Source organism: Chiloscyllium punctatum, chromosome 12, assembly GCF_047496795.1.
Source record: "Chiloscyllium punctatum isolate Juve2018m chromosome 12, sChiPun1.3, whole genome shotgun sequence".
In the NCBI taxonomy this organism is placed as follows: Eukaryota; Metazoa; Chordata; class Chondrichthyes; order Orectolobiformes; family Hemiscylliidae; genus Chiloscyllium; species Chiloscyllium punctatum.
In genome coordinates this window covers 16860402-16877736 of record NC_092750.1, presented here as the reverse complement: position 1 = coordinate 16877736, position 17335 = coordinate 16860402, and the positions used below count along the sequence as shown (strand labels likewise).

The 17335-nt window shown below is 43.6% G+C and overlaps 1 protein-coding gene across 3 annotated transcripts in view; it reads right to left on the bottom strand.

Annotated features, from left to right (window-relative positions):
• The window catches only part of sema3fb (sema domain, immunoglobulin domain (Ig), short basic domain, secreted, (semaphorin) 3Fb), a 257392-nt gene extending 252721 nt beyond the window's left edge, over positions 1-4671 (bottom strand). For 2 of the 3 annotated variants that reach the window (XM_072581928.1, XM_072581931.1), the window contains exons 1-2: positions 4203-4671; positions 927-1064 (exon numbers count right to left, since the gene is read on the bottom strand). In XM_072581928.1, the coding sequence (XP_072438029.1) occupies positions 927-1029 (103 nt within the window). In that variant the 5' untranslated portion in view covers positions 1030-1064; positions 4203-4671. Of the gene's footprint in view, positions 1-926; positions 1065-3848; positions 3957-4202 lie in introns of those variants that run through there. The other variant, XM_072581930.1, reaches the window with a different exon arrangement.
• Between the last annotated feature and the right edge of the window lie 12664 nt (positions 4672-17335).

Here is a 17335-nt window from a genome sequence, read left to right as displayed (position 1 = left end):
ACTGATGCTCCATGCATCAATAGAACACTTGGAAGCTCTTCACTGTTGAAGCCCAGGCTGTGAGACCAGATTAATGATGAAGTGATGTTTCTTGCTCCGATGCCAACATGGTGAGAACACCAGTAATTAGCATCAGGAACCAACGAGCCTGAACTTGACACACTAAATTAATCAGCCTGCGATTTATTTGAAAATCAAGGGATAGAGGTACTTGACTGGCACCCAAGCACTAGCACAATAATGTTCAGCAATTAAACATTTAGCGGTGAGAACAATCCCCCGTTCATTCTACCTGTGGCATTAACAAAAGCTGAGCTCCCATGCTAGAAAGGTGTGGATAAATTGGCAAAGCATCTTGTAATGCCAGCCGGGCGCAGATTGGCTTAGAGGTCCACCCCTATTGTGACTATGCTCTGATCCCGGATTGTGCAGTGCGCTGGTAAACGGGGTGTCAAATTCTTGGGAATGCAGCGTATCGTCAGTAAATAAAACTCTGGGACCTAGCTTGTAAAATGGACCTTTTTGAGGTGACTCTAGGATGTAATGATTGCGGTCTGAAACTGATCTGTGGCACACTTTGGTTGGGACTAAAGCACGCCAGGCATTCCCCTGGGCAAGATCTTTGGAGGCATGATCACAAATACAAAACCTCTGGAAAGAAAATGTTCAGAAGCTTATCCGAAAAATATTAACCACCAGAAACAAATAAGCACCTGGAGGAAGTCCATATTGCAGATACAGTACGAAATGTGTTAATAATTTTACAAACAATCTTGCTTCAGTTGAAAACACCGATAGACCATAGCTACAGCATTGAGTGTGTCGCATCCTATCCTTTGGCAGTGTATTCCCTCCATTCTTTGCCTTTTAAGAAATAATTACCTGACTTGGATTTGTTGGCACATTGCTTCACGTCTGTCGCTTACCTTTAAAGCTCAGATAAACCCGGGGGGCATTCTGCTGATGGGCGCTGGCATTGCTGTACCACAGGGAGACCACCAAGAGCCAGGTGGGCAGAAGGCGGTCCATGCCAACCGATTTCAAAGGAACAGGAGCCTTCAGACCTGCATCAGGGTGGAGGTACAAAGGACAAAAAGAACATAATCCCTCATCAGTTGAGTGGTTAGGCAAACAGCTCAATAGTGATTAAATCCAGCTTTTTGTGGGTTTGTAGATAGGAGAGAGAGAGAGAGAGAGAGAGTCTGAATACCATAGTAACTTTAATATCAGCGCAGGGGGAAATGAAGCTTCAAGGAAGGTGCTGTGGGGAGCAATCTGTGGGTTGGCTGTGAGGGAAGTCAAAGCAGGGCTGATCAATGAAAGGAAACCTCCCATCCCAGAAATGGCATTGCAAAGGAGTCAGAACCCAGCGTGAAAACAGTTCTCAACACAATAATTAATCATTGTTTAAAGCATTAGCTCCAGTAAATTCAAATAATCCCTCTGAGTGCTTTAAGCAGATTTCAACTCCCCTATGAAAATAAACACTTATTACTGCTTTGAATGATTCCCTTACCATTTTTATTCCGACAGTACTCCCTCCACTAACAAAGCTGTTTTGTGAGTCGATAAATTCCTATTTTTAAAAAAAATCATATTTATAGCAGATGTTGACCTCCTTTGAAGGTGTGACACTGAGAGGCAATGGGAACGGCTGTAAAGGGGACAGCAATGCTAGCTGGGACCCCAATGGTGAGATGCCAAGTGACCCCAGTTTGGATACAAATCCAGTCATTTTCACCAGTGAGAGAGTTTTGACTTTTCTCATTTATTGATCGAAATGTCCCAGATCAGCAGGCATGCCAACTCTAATGATTCATCTCAGCGAAGATTGGAATCCTCAGAGTTCGATCTGCTGTTTGGGGAAGTTGAGATTTTACCACAAACTACACCAATGGTTCATCATGGTAGCTCCTGAAACAGCAACGAGAAAGCAGCTACTAATGAGAAAGCACACTGTGAAGGAATGTAATGAATATAAACCCCGATGCTAAATTCTGCAGAGGGACACTGAGCAACCCTGTGACTGAGGGTTGTATCTTTGCTCGAATTCAGTGCATATTCAGGAAGGGGCAGAGAAGACTGAAAATTCAATTCATAAACAAGGAAGTAAGAACAATAATCCTGAACAAGATAACAAAAAAAAGACACCCAACAGTGAACTGTTTAGAACTTATGATGTAAAATCTTTAATTACATATAATGCACACAGGACACTGACACGCACCCACATACACTTACAGAAGTACACACGCACACAGAAATAAACTGACAAACGTACAGAGACACCAAAATATAACTCACACACAGAAATACACACTCACACTTACACAGAGACAGAAATATCACAGACACACAGAGAAATACACACACACAGGAATAAACTGATAAACATACACAGTTACAGAAATATACACTCACATTTACAGAAATACACACTCAGACAGAAATGACACACACGCACACACACTTATAAAAATACAGTAAGCCTCACACTTCAGAGATAGGTAGAAACACACACAAATGTAGAGAAACACTCATAGTTATGCAAACATCACAGAAGCATCAGACACAAAAAACTACTGAAACACACCATTGTAAACACACATATAGAAATATAATGACAAACACAGAATCACTGACATTCACCCACAGAAAGATAGGTAGGTACATAGACAGAGAAAAATACAGATATCGAAACACATGGACAGCACACTCTCAGAAACCCACTAAAACACAAAGCCAGCATAATAATGAGAATCTGTGTTTGCTTTTCAACTCCAAAAGACAACCAGCCATCGAAGCCAAGATGACATTCAGTTCCAAATTAATGCTCTATCCAGATTTTAGAAATGGTATTGTTTAGGCATCAGTTCAAATTCAGAATTAAATAAAATGACAGGGTGGATATCTCAGACTGGTTTTTAAAAAAGAATCAAATTTAATTTGGAGTTTTAATTTTTAATTCAATGCGCATTTCAGTGTCAAGTTTCCATTGTTAATAATATAAGGAAGAAGCCATAAATAAAATAGGAAGTTATCTAGAAATCATTGACTAGGGTACTTGGGCTTAGAGTAGGGGTTTGTACTATATGATATGAATTTGAAGAATTCATTTTCACGCTCTATTCTCATAATCTGGGCTCAAACCCCTAGATTGAGGTTTATTCTATGTTTCATTTGGAGGCTCGTGTAGCATTTCACATCTATTGTTACTGCAAATAATATTTTTGAGGACGGGTATTTTTAAAACGCAATTATTGGTTACGGAACTAGATTGGTGTAAAGCTCGATATGGGCAGCTTCCGATAGAAAAAAAATCAAACAAATTGAATCTAAAACCCCATCGGCATTGAAAGTGCTGCATGCATTCAATCTGGGTCGAACCGCCTGGATGACTTTAGTTTCATTTGGTGGCTTGACTCAGTTTGTTTCATGGGAAGAGGAACACAAGTGAACTCCAGGACAGAGGGAGAGATCATGCTCATTGCAATAAGGCGGAGTGCTGGGGGTGCACTCGGAACCGTCCTGCTGTCTAACCAGGAACAGCAGAAGCAGGTGCTGTTGTGAAATGCAGAACGCATTGGAATCCAACTCCCGATAGCCTGGCCCTTCCGTAAGAGAGAGCAGGGCATGGCCAGACACCCTGCGGATGGAAAGACAGCAACGGTGCAGAGAAGGAGAGAGAGAGAGAGAGCGGAGAAGTGCACCAGTTTTTAAAGAACACAGTGGTCCCAGCTGGTAATCCTGTGCCGACTGTCAACTCCACAACGCATGCCAACCCTTTGCACAAAATGGTATTAGAGACAGTCTTAAAGAGGCATCAGAGTCTAATTCCATGTCCTCACCTCGCGAGTTCAGCAATTCTCATTCACCCTGGTCTGGCACTCCAAGTAATGCAGAGCTAAACTACTTTTAACAGTCCATTTTAGCAGCAAAGCTCTAGTGTACAAAAGGGAGAGAGTGACCACCAGTAAAAGAGTGGAAAGCCACTCTCTGGAACTGCATCCGTCACAGAATATTACAGCCACGCTCAGACTTAAATGACCATCCCACTCATATTAGTCTCTCTCAAACCCACATTCAAAAGCCTCTGAAACGCTTTCCCTTTGGTTCATCTGCAGCATTGTGTTTCACCAACTCTCTCTCTCTCACACACACACACAAACACACAGTTAAAGGTCAAGATTTGAATGAGTTACCTTTCAGTGGCTAAGCTTGCTTGAGAACTGTAAAGTTTCTAGTTTCCTCAATGCTGAGGGAACACTCCCCTCTCCCTTTTTTTCCTTTCCTGGCACAGAGGCAGCAAAAACAAAACAAAATTTGTCAGTGATAACAGTGACAGAAAGAAAATGCCCCCAGTTTGTCTCCACTTCACTGTCGTCACTCCACTTCACTTCATCCAGAAACAGGCTCCAGTCACTGGCTTACAGCTGAAGGCAAAGCAGCAGAGCAACTCTGTACCTCTCACAGGTAGACTTTCTCAATGGCAGAAACACAGCCCCTCTCCTTAAGAAGGTTTCGCAGGTATGCAAATGATGCAAGTGGCTGAAGTCTTGACTTTGAAAGAAAAAGGGGGAGTTTCTCTCTCTGACTGTCTCTCTCTCTCTCTCTCTCTCTCAACTCACCGCTCCTGACTGTTCTCTGTGCTGCACTGAAGAACATGTCAGGTGGCTAGGAATCCACAAACGTTTGCATAATCCATCCTACAGAACAAAGTTGTGTGCTGGAATGCTCCCTGGTGCCACCTCTGGGTAATTTACAGTCTCTGCAGCCTGCCCTTTCTCCACTTCATAAAAGCCTGAACTCACAGCAGCCAATTTAAGGCAGGATACTAACTCTGTTAACCCTTATGTAGCAGAAAGCTCCCTTCCTGCTACCCCCCCCATCCCTTTCCCCACGATTCCTAAACCCCAGCCATTCCCCCTGCCCTCTTCTTCACCTGCCCCAGTCATCCAGTGAAGAGCCAGCCTTCAGGATCCTGAACCAGAGCAGAAAATCAAGCCTGATACAGGATATGCCACCGGGAGTAGTTTTCTAATAGAAAAGCACTTAGGCTGAGCTGTATCTCCCTCTGAGATCTGCATCACAACAGCTGGGGATGCAGTCATTCTGGGTAACTTAAGTGAACTTAATAAGTACTTTGAGCCAGTCTTCACAGTGGAAGACATGAGTAATATCCCAACAATTAAAGGGAGTCAGGGGGCTGAGTTGAGTATGGTTGCCATTACAAAAGAGATAGCGCTAGAAAAGCTAAAAGGTCTTAAAATTGACAAATCTTCTGGCCCCGATGGGCTACATCCTAAAGTTCTGAGGGAGGTGGCTGAGGAAATAGCGGAGGCATTGGTTGAGATCTTTCAAAAGTCACTGGAGTCAGGGAAAGTCCCGGATGATTGGAAGATCACTGTTGTAACCCCATTGTTCAAGAAAGGATCAAGACAAAAGATGGAAAATTATAGACCAATTAGCCTAACCTCGGTTGTTGGTAAAATGCTAGAATCCATCGTTAAGGATGAGATTTCTAAATTCTTGGAAGACCAGAGTCGGATTAGAACAAGTCAACATGGATTTAGTAAGGTGAGGCCGTGCCTGACAAACCTGTTTGAATTCTTTGAAGAGGTGACAAGTAGGTTAGACCAGGGAAACCCAGTGGATGTGGTCTATCTAGACTTCCAAAAGGCCTTTGATAACGTGCCACACGGGAGGCTGCTGAGTAAGGTGAGGGGCCATGGTGTTCAAGGTGAGCTACTGGCATGGGTTGAGGTTTGGCTGTCTGACAGAAGGCAGAGAGTTGGGATAAAAGGTTCTTTTTTGGAATGGCAGCTGGTGACAAGCAGTGTCCCACAGGGTTCAGTGTTGGGGCCGCAGCTGTTCACGTTATATATTAATGGTCTGGATGAAGGGACTGGGGGCATTCTAGCGAAGTTTGCCGATGGTACGAAGATAGGTGGACAGGCAGGTAGTACTGAGGAAGTGGGGAGGCTGCAGAAGGATCTAGACAGTTTGGGAGAGTGGTCCAGGAAATGGCTGATGAAGTTCAATGTGAGCAAATGCAAGGTCTTGCACTTTGGAAAAAAGAATACAAGCACAGACTACTTTCTAAATGGTGACAAAATTCATAAAGCCAAAGTACAAAGGGATCTGTGAGCGCTAGTCGAGGATTTTCTAAAGGTAAACATACAGGTTGAATCTATGATTAAGAAAGCGAATGCAATGTTGTCATTTATCTCAAGAGGGTTGAAATATAAAAGCAGCGATGTGCTACTGAGACCTTATAAAGCTCTGGTTAGGCCCCATTTGGAATACTGTGTCCAGTTTTGGTCCCCACACCTCAGGAAGGACATACTGGCACTGGAACGTGTCCAGCGGAGATTCACACAGATGATCCCTGGAATGGTAGGTCTAACATACGAGGAATGGCTGAGGATCCTGGGATTGTACTCATTGGAGTTTGGAAGGTTAAGGGGAGATCTAATAGAAACTTACAAAATAATACATGGCTTGGAAAGGGTGGACGCTAAGAAATTGTTTCCGTTAGGTGGGGAGACTAGGACCTGTGGGCACAGCCTTAAAATTAGAGGGGGTCAATTCAGAACAGAAATGCGGAGATATTTCTTCAGCCAGAGAGTGGTGGGCCTGTGGAATTCATTGCCGCAGAGTGCAGTGGAGGCCGGGATGCTAAAAGTCTTCAAGGCAGAGATTGATAAATTCTTGATGTCACAAGGAATTAAGGGCTACGGGGAGAATGCGGGTAAGTGGAGTTGAAATGCCCATCAGCCATGATTAAATGGTGGAGTGGACTCGATGGGCCGAATGGCCTTACTTCCACTCCTATGTCTTATGGTCTAATGGTCTTATGTCTCTCAGTTCCCTGAGGGAAGTGGAGGTGAGCCCCCATTGGAAACCTTTCCATTTCAGACAAGTAAGCGAATCAGTATGGGACAACTGCAGCTGAGAATACAGAAGGTAGTAAGTTACGGAGAGTCATAAGGGTTTTCAGCACGCCCAGAGACACTTCAGCCCATCTTGTCCATTTTCACATTTAATCTATTCCATTTGCCTGCATATGATCCATATCCCTCTATTCCTATCCCATCCATGTACCTGCCCAAATGTTTCTTCAATAGCAAAATTGCACCCACCTTCACCACTACCTTTGGTAGCCCATTCCAGACATGCAGCACCCTCTGTGTGAAATAAATTGCCCCTCTGGACCATTTTGCAACTCACCCCTCTCATCTTAAACCTATGGCCTCTAGTTTTTGACTCCCCTACCCTTGGGAAAAGCTGTCGCCTATCTACCTCATCTACAGCTCTCATGATTTTATAGACTTTTCTGAGTCTATTAATAGATCATGGCCTTTCCTTTGCTTTTCTCTCTTGCCCCGCCAAACCCATTTTTTAAGCCAATCCTGAGCCATGGCTATCATTGGGCTGGACCAGCATTTGTTGCCCAACTCTAATTACCCTTGAGAACGTGATGGTGAGCTGCCTTCTTGAACACCTGTAGTCCGTGTGGTGATAGTGCACCCACAGTGCTGTCAGCGAGGGATCTCCAGGATTTTGACCCACTGATGATGAAGGATCAGTGGCGCAATTCCAAGCTAGGATAGTGCATGGTTTGGAGAGGAACTTGCAAGTCCTGGCCTTCCCATGTATCATAAGAACATCTAAAAGAGGAGTATGATTAGATTACTCAACCTCTCAAGCAGAAAACAAAATAACAGAGGCATTTGGGAGTCCTCATGACTTTCTTCTCCTCTGTTCACCTCCATGTTTCAAATCTACATCAAAGTTCATTGGTAAAGACAAGGACTGCAGATGCTAGAAACCAGAGTCTAGATTAGAGTAGTGCTGGAAAAGCACAGCAGGTCAGGCAGCATCCAAGGAGCAGGAAAATCAACGTTTTGGGCAAAAGCCCATCATCAGGAATAGAGGCAGGAAGCCTCCAGGGTGGAGAGATAAATGAGACGGGGTGGGGGTGGGGAGGAAGTAGCATAGAGTACAATAGGTGAATGGGGGAGGAGGTGGAGGTGATAGGTCAGTCAGGAGGGTGGAGTGGATAGGTGGAAAGGAAGATAGGCAGGTAGGACAGGTAATGACGGCGGTGCTGAGTTGGAAGGTTGGAGCTCGGGTGAGGTGGGGGAAGGGGAAATGAGGAAACTGGTGAAATCCACATTGATGCCCTAGGGTTGAAATGTTCCTCGGTGGAAGAAGAGGCGTTCTTCCTCCAGGCGTTGGGTAGTGAGGGAGCGGTGGTGGAGGAGGCCCAGGACATGCATGTTCTCGGCAGAGTGGGAGGGGGAGTTGAAATGTTGGGCCACAGGGTGGTGGGGTTGATTGTTGAGGGTGTCCCGGCGATTTGTTCAGGTCACTGGAGCATTTTTATGAGGAGTATATTACTGTTGGCTAGTTATAGAGACAATCTTTAAATGAAATTCAAGTGAATGAACCTATTCAGTTTCCACATACATGATAGGGTTTTTGTGGCATGGTGGTATGGTAGTGTCCCTGAATGTGAACCTGGATTTAAGGTCATTTACTCCAGAGGTGCATAATAACAGTTTAAATGGAAAATATCTCCAGATGTATATTGGTCAAAAGAATTACTAGTCATGAGCATCAAATCATTAATAGCTAAAAACCAGGATCACAGGGAACTACACCTGTATGGAGATCAGATCATGCTTCTGTGTGAAGGCTTCCAAAGTCAAATAGCAAGCCAAAATTCCCTGTTCCTGCATAATGGATTTTCAGATAGGATAGCTTATGATAGTGGATATGAGTCTCAGCAGAGAGTCAATGCCTTTTGGCCAAAGAAAGTCAACCAACGAAAGAGAAAGCAAAATATTTTTACAAGACCTAAAAGTTACAGTGAAAGCATTTTTATCTTTCTGTTTTTCTTTACATTTTTTTGACTCAACAGAAAGTTCTACTGACAGAATCAGACATGAATCGCTTGGAGCAATTTGTTACTTTGACTCTGGGAAAGAGTTGGACTGAAGCACATGAGGCTAAATGCCCTGCTAATTGCAAAAAAAAAAGTAAGGAAGACCATGTTCCACCACTGAAGCTGCTAATTATACACTTTTGAAATCTGATGTTCCTCGCAGTCACAGAAGAAAAATAACAACCACTCCTGGTGCTGATGATCCTTTACTGTTGTTGGAGACACTAAGAAACCACTTAACTTTATAAAAATCAAGGTGTAGATGCACAGTTTGGGAGGAAAGCAATAATCGGGAAGAGCTCATTTTACAGTTCTGGTTAGTGAAGTGTGCTTTTCATAATTGGCATGGAGCCATTTCCCTCAGTGATTGCATGTTCAATAACCACATACTTATACACTTAAGTGGACTGTTCAGTAAACTGGACATAGTGATGAGAACAGATGGAGAATTCAGAGCTGCTCAAATATATCTCAAAGTGTGGATGCGATGTCAGTGAGTCAGGATCTGGGGAGGGGGGCAGATGTGCAAAATGTTCCCCACTTGAAGTTAAAAGGTAAATAAGAACAATTAGGATTTCTATAAGCTTTTGATATAGGAACATCAGTGCAGTAGGCAAAATTGGATGTCAAACCTTAGTTGGAGATGTTGTGCAGAACGGATGGTAGCTGCTGGAACAAAGAGTTGGATTTTCATTTTTGATTTGATTTATTGTGGCTACGTACAGTGAATAGCTTTGTTTTGCAAGCAGTACAGGTAGATCATAGCAAACATGGACATACAGATCATAGTGGGCCTAGACAGAGCTTGGAATGCAGGTTACACTGCACAGAAGGGGCACAAAGCCTGATCAACATTAGCAAGATCAACATTATTTGAAGCTAGAGAGTGCATTCATCAGTCTAATAACGGCAGGGAAGATGTGCTGGTGCGTGTATTCAAGCTTCTGTATCTTTTGTCTGACAAAACAGGTTGTAGGAGAACCTTACAGAAGTGGGAGAGATCTGTGATGATGTTGGCAACCTTTCAGTGGCAATGAGAGGTGTAAATGGAATCCATAGATGGGAGGTTGGCTTCTGGGCTGTGCACGCAACCTTGGGTAGTTTCTTATGGTCCTGGGTAGAGCAGTTGCCATACCAGGCCGTTAAGCACCCAGACAGTATGCTTTCTATGTTGGTGAGGGACGTTACAGACATGCCAACTTTCCTGAGCCACCTGAGGAAAAAGAGGCATTGTTGCTGTGGCTTCTTGACTGTCGCATCGATGTGGGACGTCCAGCTATCGTCTCTCATAAGGAGGGTTATTAAAGAGGAGAGCTGCAGAGGGGATGTTAGAACCTGGACACAACACACAACAACCAATGCATTGAGCAAGTGTGGCGTAGACACACTAGAAGCTGGAAAGAGATGGGTGTAGAGATGATAGAACATTGCGCATGTACAAGAGTTAACAGAGGTGGGAAGAGGCATAAATGAATAAAATAAGAATTTGGGTCATGTGTGAAATGAACAACTTATATGGGCGTGAGGAAAAGTTGTTGGTTAAGATTAGATTAGATTAGATTACTTACAGTGTGGAAACAGGCCCTTCGGCCCAACAAGTCCACACCGCCCCGCCGAAGCGTAACCCACCCATACCCCTACATCTACATCTACCCCTTACCTAACACTACGGGCAATTTAGCATGGCCAATTCACCTGACCTGCACATCTTTGGACTGTGGGAGGAAACTGGAGCACCCGGAGGAAACCCACGCAGACACGGGGAGAATGTGCAAACTCCACACAGTCAGTCGCCTGAGGCGGGATATGAACCCGGGTCTCCGGCGCTGTGAGGCAGCAGTGCTAACCACTGTGCCACCGTGCCGCCCACTTAAGATTAGCAATAATGAATAAAGTACTGCATTGATATTGAGGGATGAAATTCAAACCTCGTATTGATACCTTCAGAGGCCTCAGTGACTCCTATAGTTAATTCAGGCTGATTATATTGAGGTGAATTTACTCAATTGTCATGCGTCATTGCAGAAGTACCCCTGCCCTACATATTCTGGATCAAATAGTTTTGTTGTCATATGTCCCTAAAGCTGGACTGAGGCACATTAAGTGCAAATTAGTAAGAAGTTTTACTTCACAACAAAATGAACATGCAGACCATAAGTGTCCCTACAGTGCAGGGGCAGGCCATTCAGCCCATACCAACTGATCAAAGAGCATCCCTCCCAGATCCACCTCCTACCTATCCCTGCATTTTCCATGGCTAAGCCACACATCCCTGGACACTTTCCCATGATCAATCCATCTAACCTGCACATCTTTGGACTGCGAGAGGAAACCAGAGCACCCGGAGGAAACCCACCCAAACAGGGAAGAATATTCAAACTCCACACAGGAGTGGAATTGAGTCCAGGTCCCGTGAGGCATCAGTGCTAACCGCTGGGCCACTGCCCTACAATATATACCCCATAGGTATGATTGATTCATTTCAGTTAGCAACTGAAATCTATCTTCACATATTAGCACAAAATAAAGTACATGCTACATTTCTCCACATCTATGGGTTGTTTTATTTAACTTAAGATATTTTTCTGATAGGTCCTCCAGCATTTACAAACTTTAGGCTCAATGAAAGCCTTCCCAATAAAAATCTGAAAGGCTATTTGTGTCTCAGTTTAACTGAGTTTTAACTTTGTTTATTCACAACCAAACTAAGATCAAAGACTTTCCAATGACAGTTCTGCAATTTCTGTGATTTTATGGTAAGCCTTGACAGATCTTGATGTGGAGGTGCTGGTGTTGGACTGGGGTGGACAAAGTTAAAAATCACACAACACCAGGTTATACTCCAACAGGTTTGTTCGGAAGCACTAGCTTTGAAAGCACTGCTGCTTCATCAGGTAGCTAGTGGGGTGGATCATTGGACACAAAATTTATAGTAAAAGATCAAAATGTCATTCAACTGATGCAATGTTTTGAACAAACCTAGATTGCCATGATGTCCTTAATCACTGAGAATGGGGATGATGGTTTTGATTGATTAATATGTAAATCCCAGAACTTCTTTCAAGTCACAGTCCAGAGATAAAGTTCTATTAAAGAAAAAGGTAATATCTCATCTCAGATACTGTATTAAAGGTGTGAGGTTAGAGTCTATCTGTATCCCAATCTTGAGTCAGACTTGAAATCACACAACACCAAGCTATAATCCAACAGGTTTATTTAGAAGCACTAGCTTTTGGAGTGCTGCTCCTTCATCAGATGGTTGTGGAACAGGTCCATAAGACACAGAATTATAGCAAAAGATATATTGAACAAACTTAGATTGCTGTTACGTCTACCTAAGTCTATCAATATGTTATTTCAGTTGCATTTCACTGTAATATTTTGCTATACATTCTGTGCCTTATGGTCCTGTTCCACAGCCACCTGATGAAAGAGCAGTGCTTCAAAAGCTAGTGCTTCCAATTAAACCTGTTGGACTATGACCTGGTGTTGTGTGATTTTTAACTTTGTACACCCCAGTCCAACACCGGCACATCCAAATCATTGAGTCAGACTAAATTCCAAAGTAGGAATTTATGAAATATTACATTGACTGCCTACAGATTGTGTGCGTTTTGAATAAAATACAATATATCTGCAAATACAAATCTGCAAATGCAGATTCACCTGGCTGTTGTGCCAGGTGCCTCCTTTACTGGAGTTACTGTGGGTCTGCATTGTCTGCAAGGACAGTCCCCCAGCTGTCATTAGTGAATGGCTACCTGATGACAGAGAATACCATTCACTCCAAACTGACAGCCGGCTGCTATGTAACTCTTACCAACTCATTCGAATCCCTAAAGACCAGGAATTTGCATGGCTGAATGTACCTTTTACAGCTGAGGAATGCTGCGTGAGTTCATCAACCAGGGTGCTGGAAAGCAAGTTACATTTTTCTTTTCTTATTTTTAGTTTCTCCTAATCTGTCTCAGTCAGGGGAGCGAAAAGGGGTTGGGAATTCTCGGATCAATCTGAAATATGCCATTTTCTGCTCAGCCTGTTTTCTCTCTAAAAGTAAGATTAAAGGAGAATTCAGTCCTCCATTCTCCCACCTCCCTCCGTGTATCATTGCCCCGATGATTAATGATTGTATCTAGTTTGATGTTAATATAGCACCCTTCACTCTGTCAGCCTCATGCTCAGTCCCTAGATGCTTAAAACACTCAAACGTCAGAGGAAAATACAAATTCAAATTAACAGCTAAAACAGTTGTAAATAAGTCTGTGGTTGTTTTATATTTAAAAGGCATTCCAACAGTTGGGTTCCTTTCTTACTGAAGGCTAAGACAGAGATATATCTTCTTTAAACAGGGCCCTGATGTTTAAAATCCTTCTTACAAAGGATCTTTAGATTAAATTCCTTTCTAAACATTGTTTGAATTGCTTTGCTTTCTTTTTTTTTGACAGAGGAACTGGCGTTTAAACTCGTTCCTCACTATGGTCATAGTTAAATAAGATCCTGATTATTTTTTCTTAAAAGGTGGTGACATTTCTTAAAATTGTCAAAGGTAATTCAATTCTGACTAAATAAAGATGAAGACAAACTGTTATGGAGGCGCAAAGCTGGAGGTAGGACACCCTCCAATTTCCTGAGGACGCACCTCAGTGTAAACTGCCTCGATATGTGAGACTTCTACATCAGGTGGGCGGAGGGGGGTAGGCAAAGCAGACTCAATGGGCTGAATGGCCAACTTTCTGTTCCTATGTCTTGTGGAGGGTGGATATGGGATGATGTTGAGTTCTCTGACTCTGAGAAAGACCATAGGTGGGCATCTTCTAAGATTGTAATGCAAGGTTCACCTCAGTTTTCTGAGAATGAGGGCTAGGCCAACATTTATTGCCCATCCCTAATTGCTCAGAGGGCAGTTAAGAGTCAACCCCATTGCTGTGGATTTGAAGTCACATGTAGAGTTGAAAAATGTGGTGCTGGAAAAACACAACAGGCCAGGCAGCATCCGAGGAGCAGGAGAATCGACGTTTTGGGCATAAGCCCTTCTTCAGGAATCACATGTAGGCCAGACCAGATAAGAATGGCAGTTTCCTTCCCTAAAGGACATTAGTGATCCAGAGGGGTTTTCTTTTTTGACAATCAGCAATCATTCTTCCCTGAAATTCATTAGATCCTTAATTCCAGATTTTTATTGAATTTAAATTTCACCATCTACTGTGGTGGGACTGTGTCCCCAGAACGTTACCTGGGTCTCTGGAATAGTAGTTGAGAGTGTGATGCTGGAAAAGCACAGTAGGTCAGGCAGTATCCGAGGAGCAGGGAAATCGACGTTTTGGGCTGGACCCCTTTATCAGGGCATTCCTGATGAAGGGCTCTGGCCCGAAATGTCGATTCTCCTACTCCTCGGATGCTGCCAGACTGGCTGTGTTTTTCCAGCACCACTCTAATCTTGACTCTGATCTCCAGCACCGGCAGCCCTCACTGTCTCCTCTCTGGAATAGTAGTCCAGCGATAATACCACTAGGCCATTGTCTCACTGGAGAAATGTTTTCAAATATTTTAGACCCTCCAGCCCTCACCAAACCAGAAACCCCCATTACCATCCCCCACCCCCATACCCTCATGATCCCTCATCCTTTCCATATCAACTTCATAAAGTCAGTTTCCACTGTGGTTATTCCTCTGGAGGTCATGGGTGAGTGAAATCAAACTTCTAAAAGTCCAGTACAATTCTAACTACACAGAGGTGGCAGTGAAAAAAACTTGCATTCCTGAAAGAATCAAAGCCGTTAAATCTCTTCAACTGGTTAATTTCTTTTGAATACCAACACCTTTCTGTTCACATCCCTCATCATTTAATAGCTTCTGCAAGCTGTCAATCAGACTGTGAATTCAGAACTCGCTAAAAGGTTTTGAAACTCAGCCAAGTATTCAAAATGAAACACCCTGAGAAGAATGTCAACAACGACCTTCATTGAAACAGTTTCTACATCAATTGACCCTGAAATCACATCTGGAATGAACTTCCTGAGGAAGTGGTGGATGTGGGTACAATTCAACGTTTAAAAGGCATTTAGATGGATACATGAATAGGAAAGGTTTGGAGGGATATGGGCCAGGAGCAGGTATAGGGGACTAGATTAGTTTGGGATTATGTTTTGGATATTGGACCGAAGGGTCTATTTCTGTGATGTATGACTCCATGACTCTGAATTGAAGCACTCCATTAGAGTATTTTAAATAGCCACTAACATCCGCAGCCAGATTCTTTTCGTGACAGTTTGAATAAGAGATTTTTTTAAAATTCAGATCATGACAAACAAACGTCATCTGACCTCAAACTGCTGATGTCTACTTCCTAAATCCACTGCAAATTAAAACAAAATGTGGATTGCTTGATTTCACCACTGAGTTCCATTAGACTTAATGTTCAGACCTAATTCCCTCCCCATCCCTTTCCCAGATCAGAAAAATGGGAACTTGCTTCCCTTTCCCATTCAGATCCGGTCAGCGGCTTCCCAACTTCACAAGAATGCGGTAACTGTGATGCAACTGTGATGCATTCCTGGAAAGTGTGCGACGATTCAACGGAGGCATTCAAGTGTACTTTGTTCCGATCTAAATAATCATTCCAGGGAAAAGGCAGCAGAATGGGATTAAGTCATGAATCTCATTTGGGGAGCCGGGGCAGACACTACAAGATGAACAGCCTCCTTCTGTGCTATAACATGTCTGTGGTTCCATGAGCTCTGTTAAGTGCATGGACACAGCCTGATGTTGATCTTGACATTGTGCCATCGACTATTTTAATAAACAATTTATCAGCATTGCAAGCTGCTTGCTCTGTGACAGCACATTTATTTTTAACTGGATGGATCCACACAAATAGGTCCATACCTTTGCCTTCTTTAAAGCCATCAAGGGAGAGATTTCATTAATGTGGAACTGCCAGCCAAAGATGGTGGCACATTTACCAGCCATCTCGGGATGATTTGGGAGGCTGAGGGCCTGTGAAGTGATGAGGGGTGGTGGAGGAGGAGGTGTAGCATGCCCGTTGGCTTCCTACTTGCAAGATATTCTGCCAGAGGTGGAGAAGGGAAATGACCATTGTCCTCCCTAGTTGACCATTCTCCCATTTACTTGACAAACTAGGCAGCTCGTCCGACCACCTCTGAGCATTTTACCAGCAGTGCCTGGAGCCCTGTGTTACATGGAGAGACTGAGTGAAACATACAGTCTCAGTGGAAAGGGATCCCTCCTAGGTGTGGCCTGTAGTGGTCCTTCTGGTACCATTGGCTGCCCTGGGGCAATGCTTCTCCCACTGCCCCCTTACCTGGCCTGCCACAATGACCCCAATCATCATCTTGGTCAGCAGCCTGCTCCCATCAAGTCCTCTCTAGCAAGTGCATTTCCACCAGTGCAAGTGCATAGCCACTTCTCCTAGTGGCACCCTTGAGCCTTTTAGGCAGCCAGCCCTCTGATTGGCCAGCGGCTATGGGAAGGAGGCTGTTATCCTCTGAAATGATAGGAGTCTCATTGTCAAAGAGTGAGCTTTTGAGCTTGGCTTTCAAGCTCATTATTTCAGCCCCCACTGCAGCAATTAAATTCTCGCCTTGACATGTAAACTCACAACTTGACCACATTTGATCGGAATGCTCTTACAACTGTGAGAGTCACATATGATGTTGTGAAACTTGAAAGGGTTCAAAAAAGATTTACAAGGATGTTGCCAGGGTGGGAGGATTTGAGCTATAGAGAGAGGCTGAACAGGTTGGGGCTGTTTTCCCTGGAGCTTCAGAGGCTGAGGGGTGATCTTATAGAGGTTTACAAAATTATGAAGGGCATGGATAGGATAAATAAACAAAGTCTTTTCCCTGAGTTTGGGGAATCCAGAACTGGAGGGCATAGGTTTAGGGTGAATGGGGAAAGATATAAAAGAGACCTAAGGGGCAACTTTTTCATGCAGAGGTTGGTACGTGTATGGAATGAGCTGCCAGGGGATGTGGCGAGGCTGGTACAATTGCAACATTTAAGAGGCATTTGGATGGGTATATGAATAGGAAGGGTTTGGAGAGAAATGAGCCTGGTGCTGGCAGGTTGGATTAGATTGGGTTGGGATATCTGGTTGGCATGGACAGGTCGGACCAAAGGATCTGTTTCCATGTTGTACATCTCTATGACTCTATGAAGTGAATCTGGTCCCAGTTTTAAAAAACTTCACTTGTGGCATGTGAGCTTTGGGATATTTGTGGGCTATTTATAGAATAGGTGAATGGGCAAAACTACAGCAGATGGAGTTCAATTTGAGCAAATGTAGGGTCATCCATTTTGGGCTGAGTCAGGGTATATCAGGAGACTTCCTGGATGGTATGAAGTTAAATACAGTGGATGTCCAAA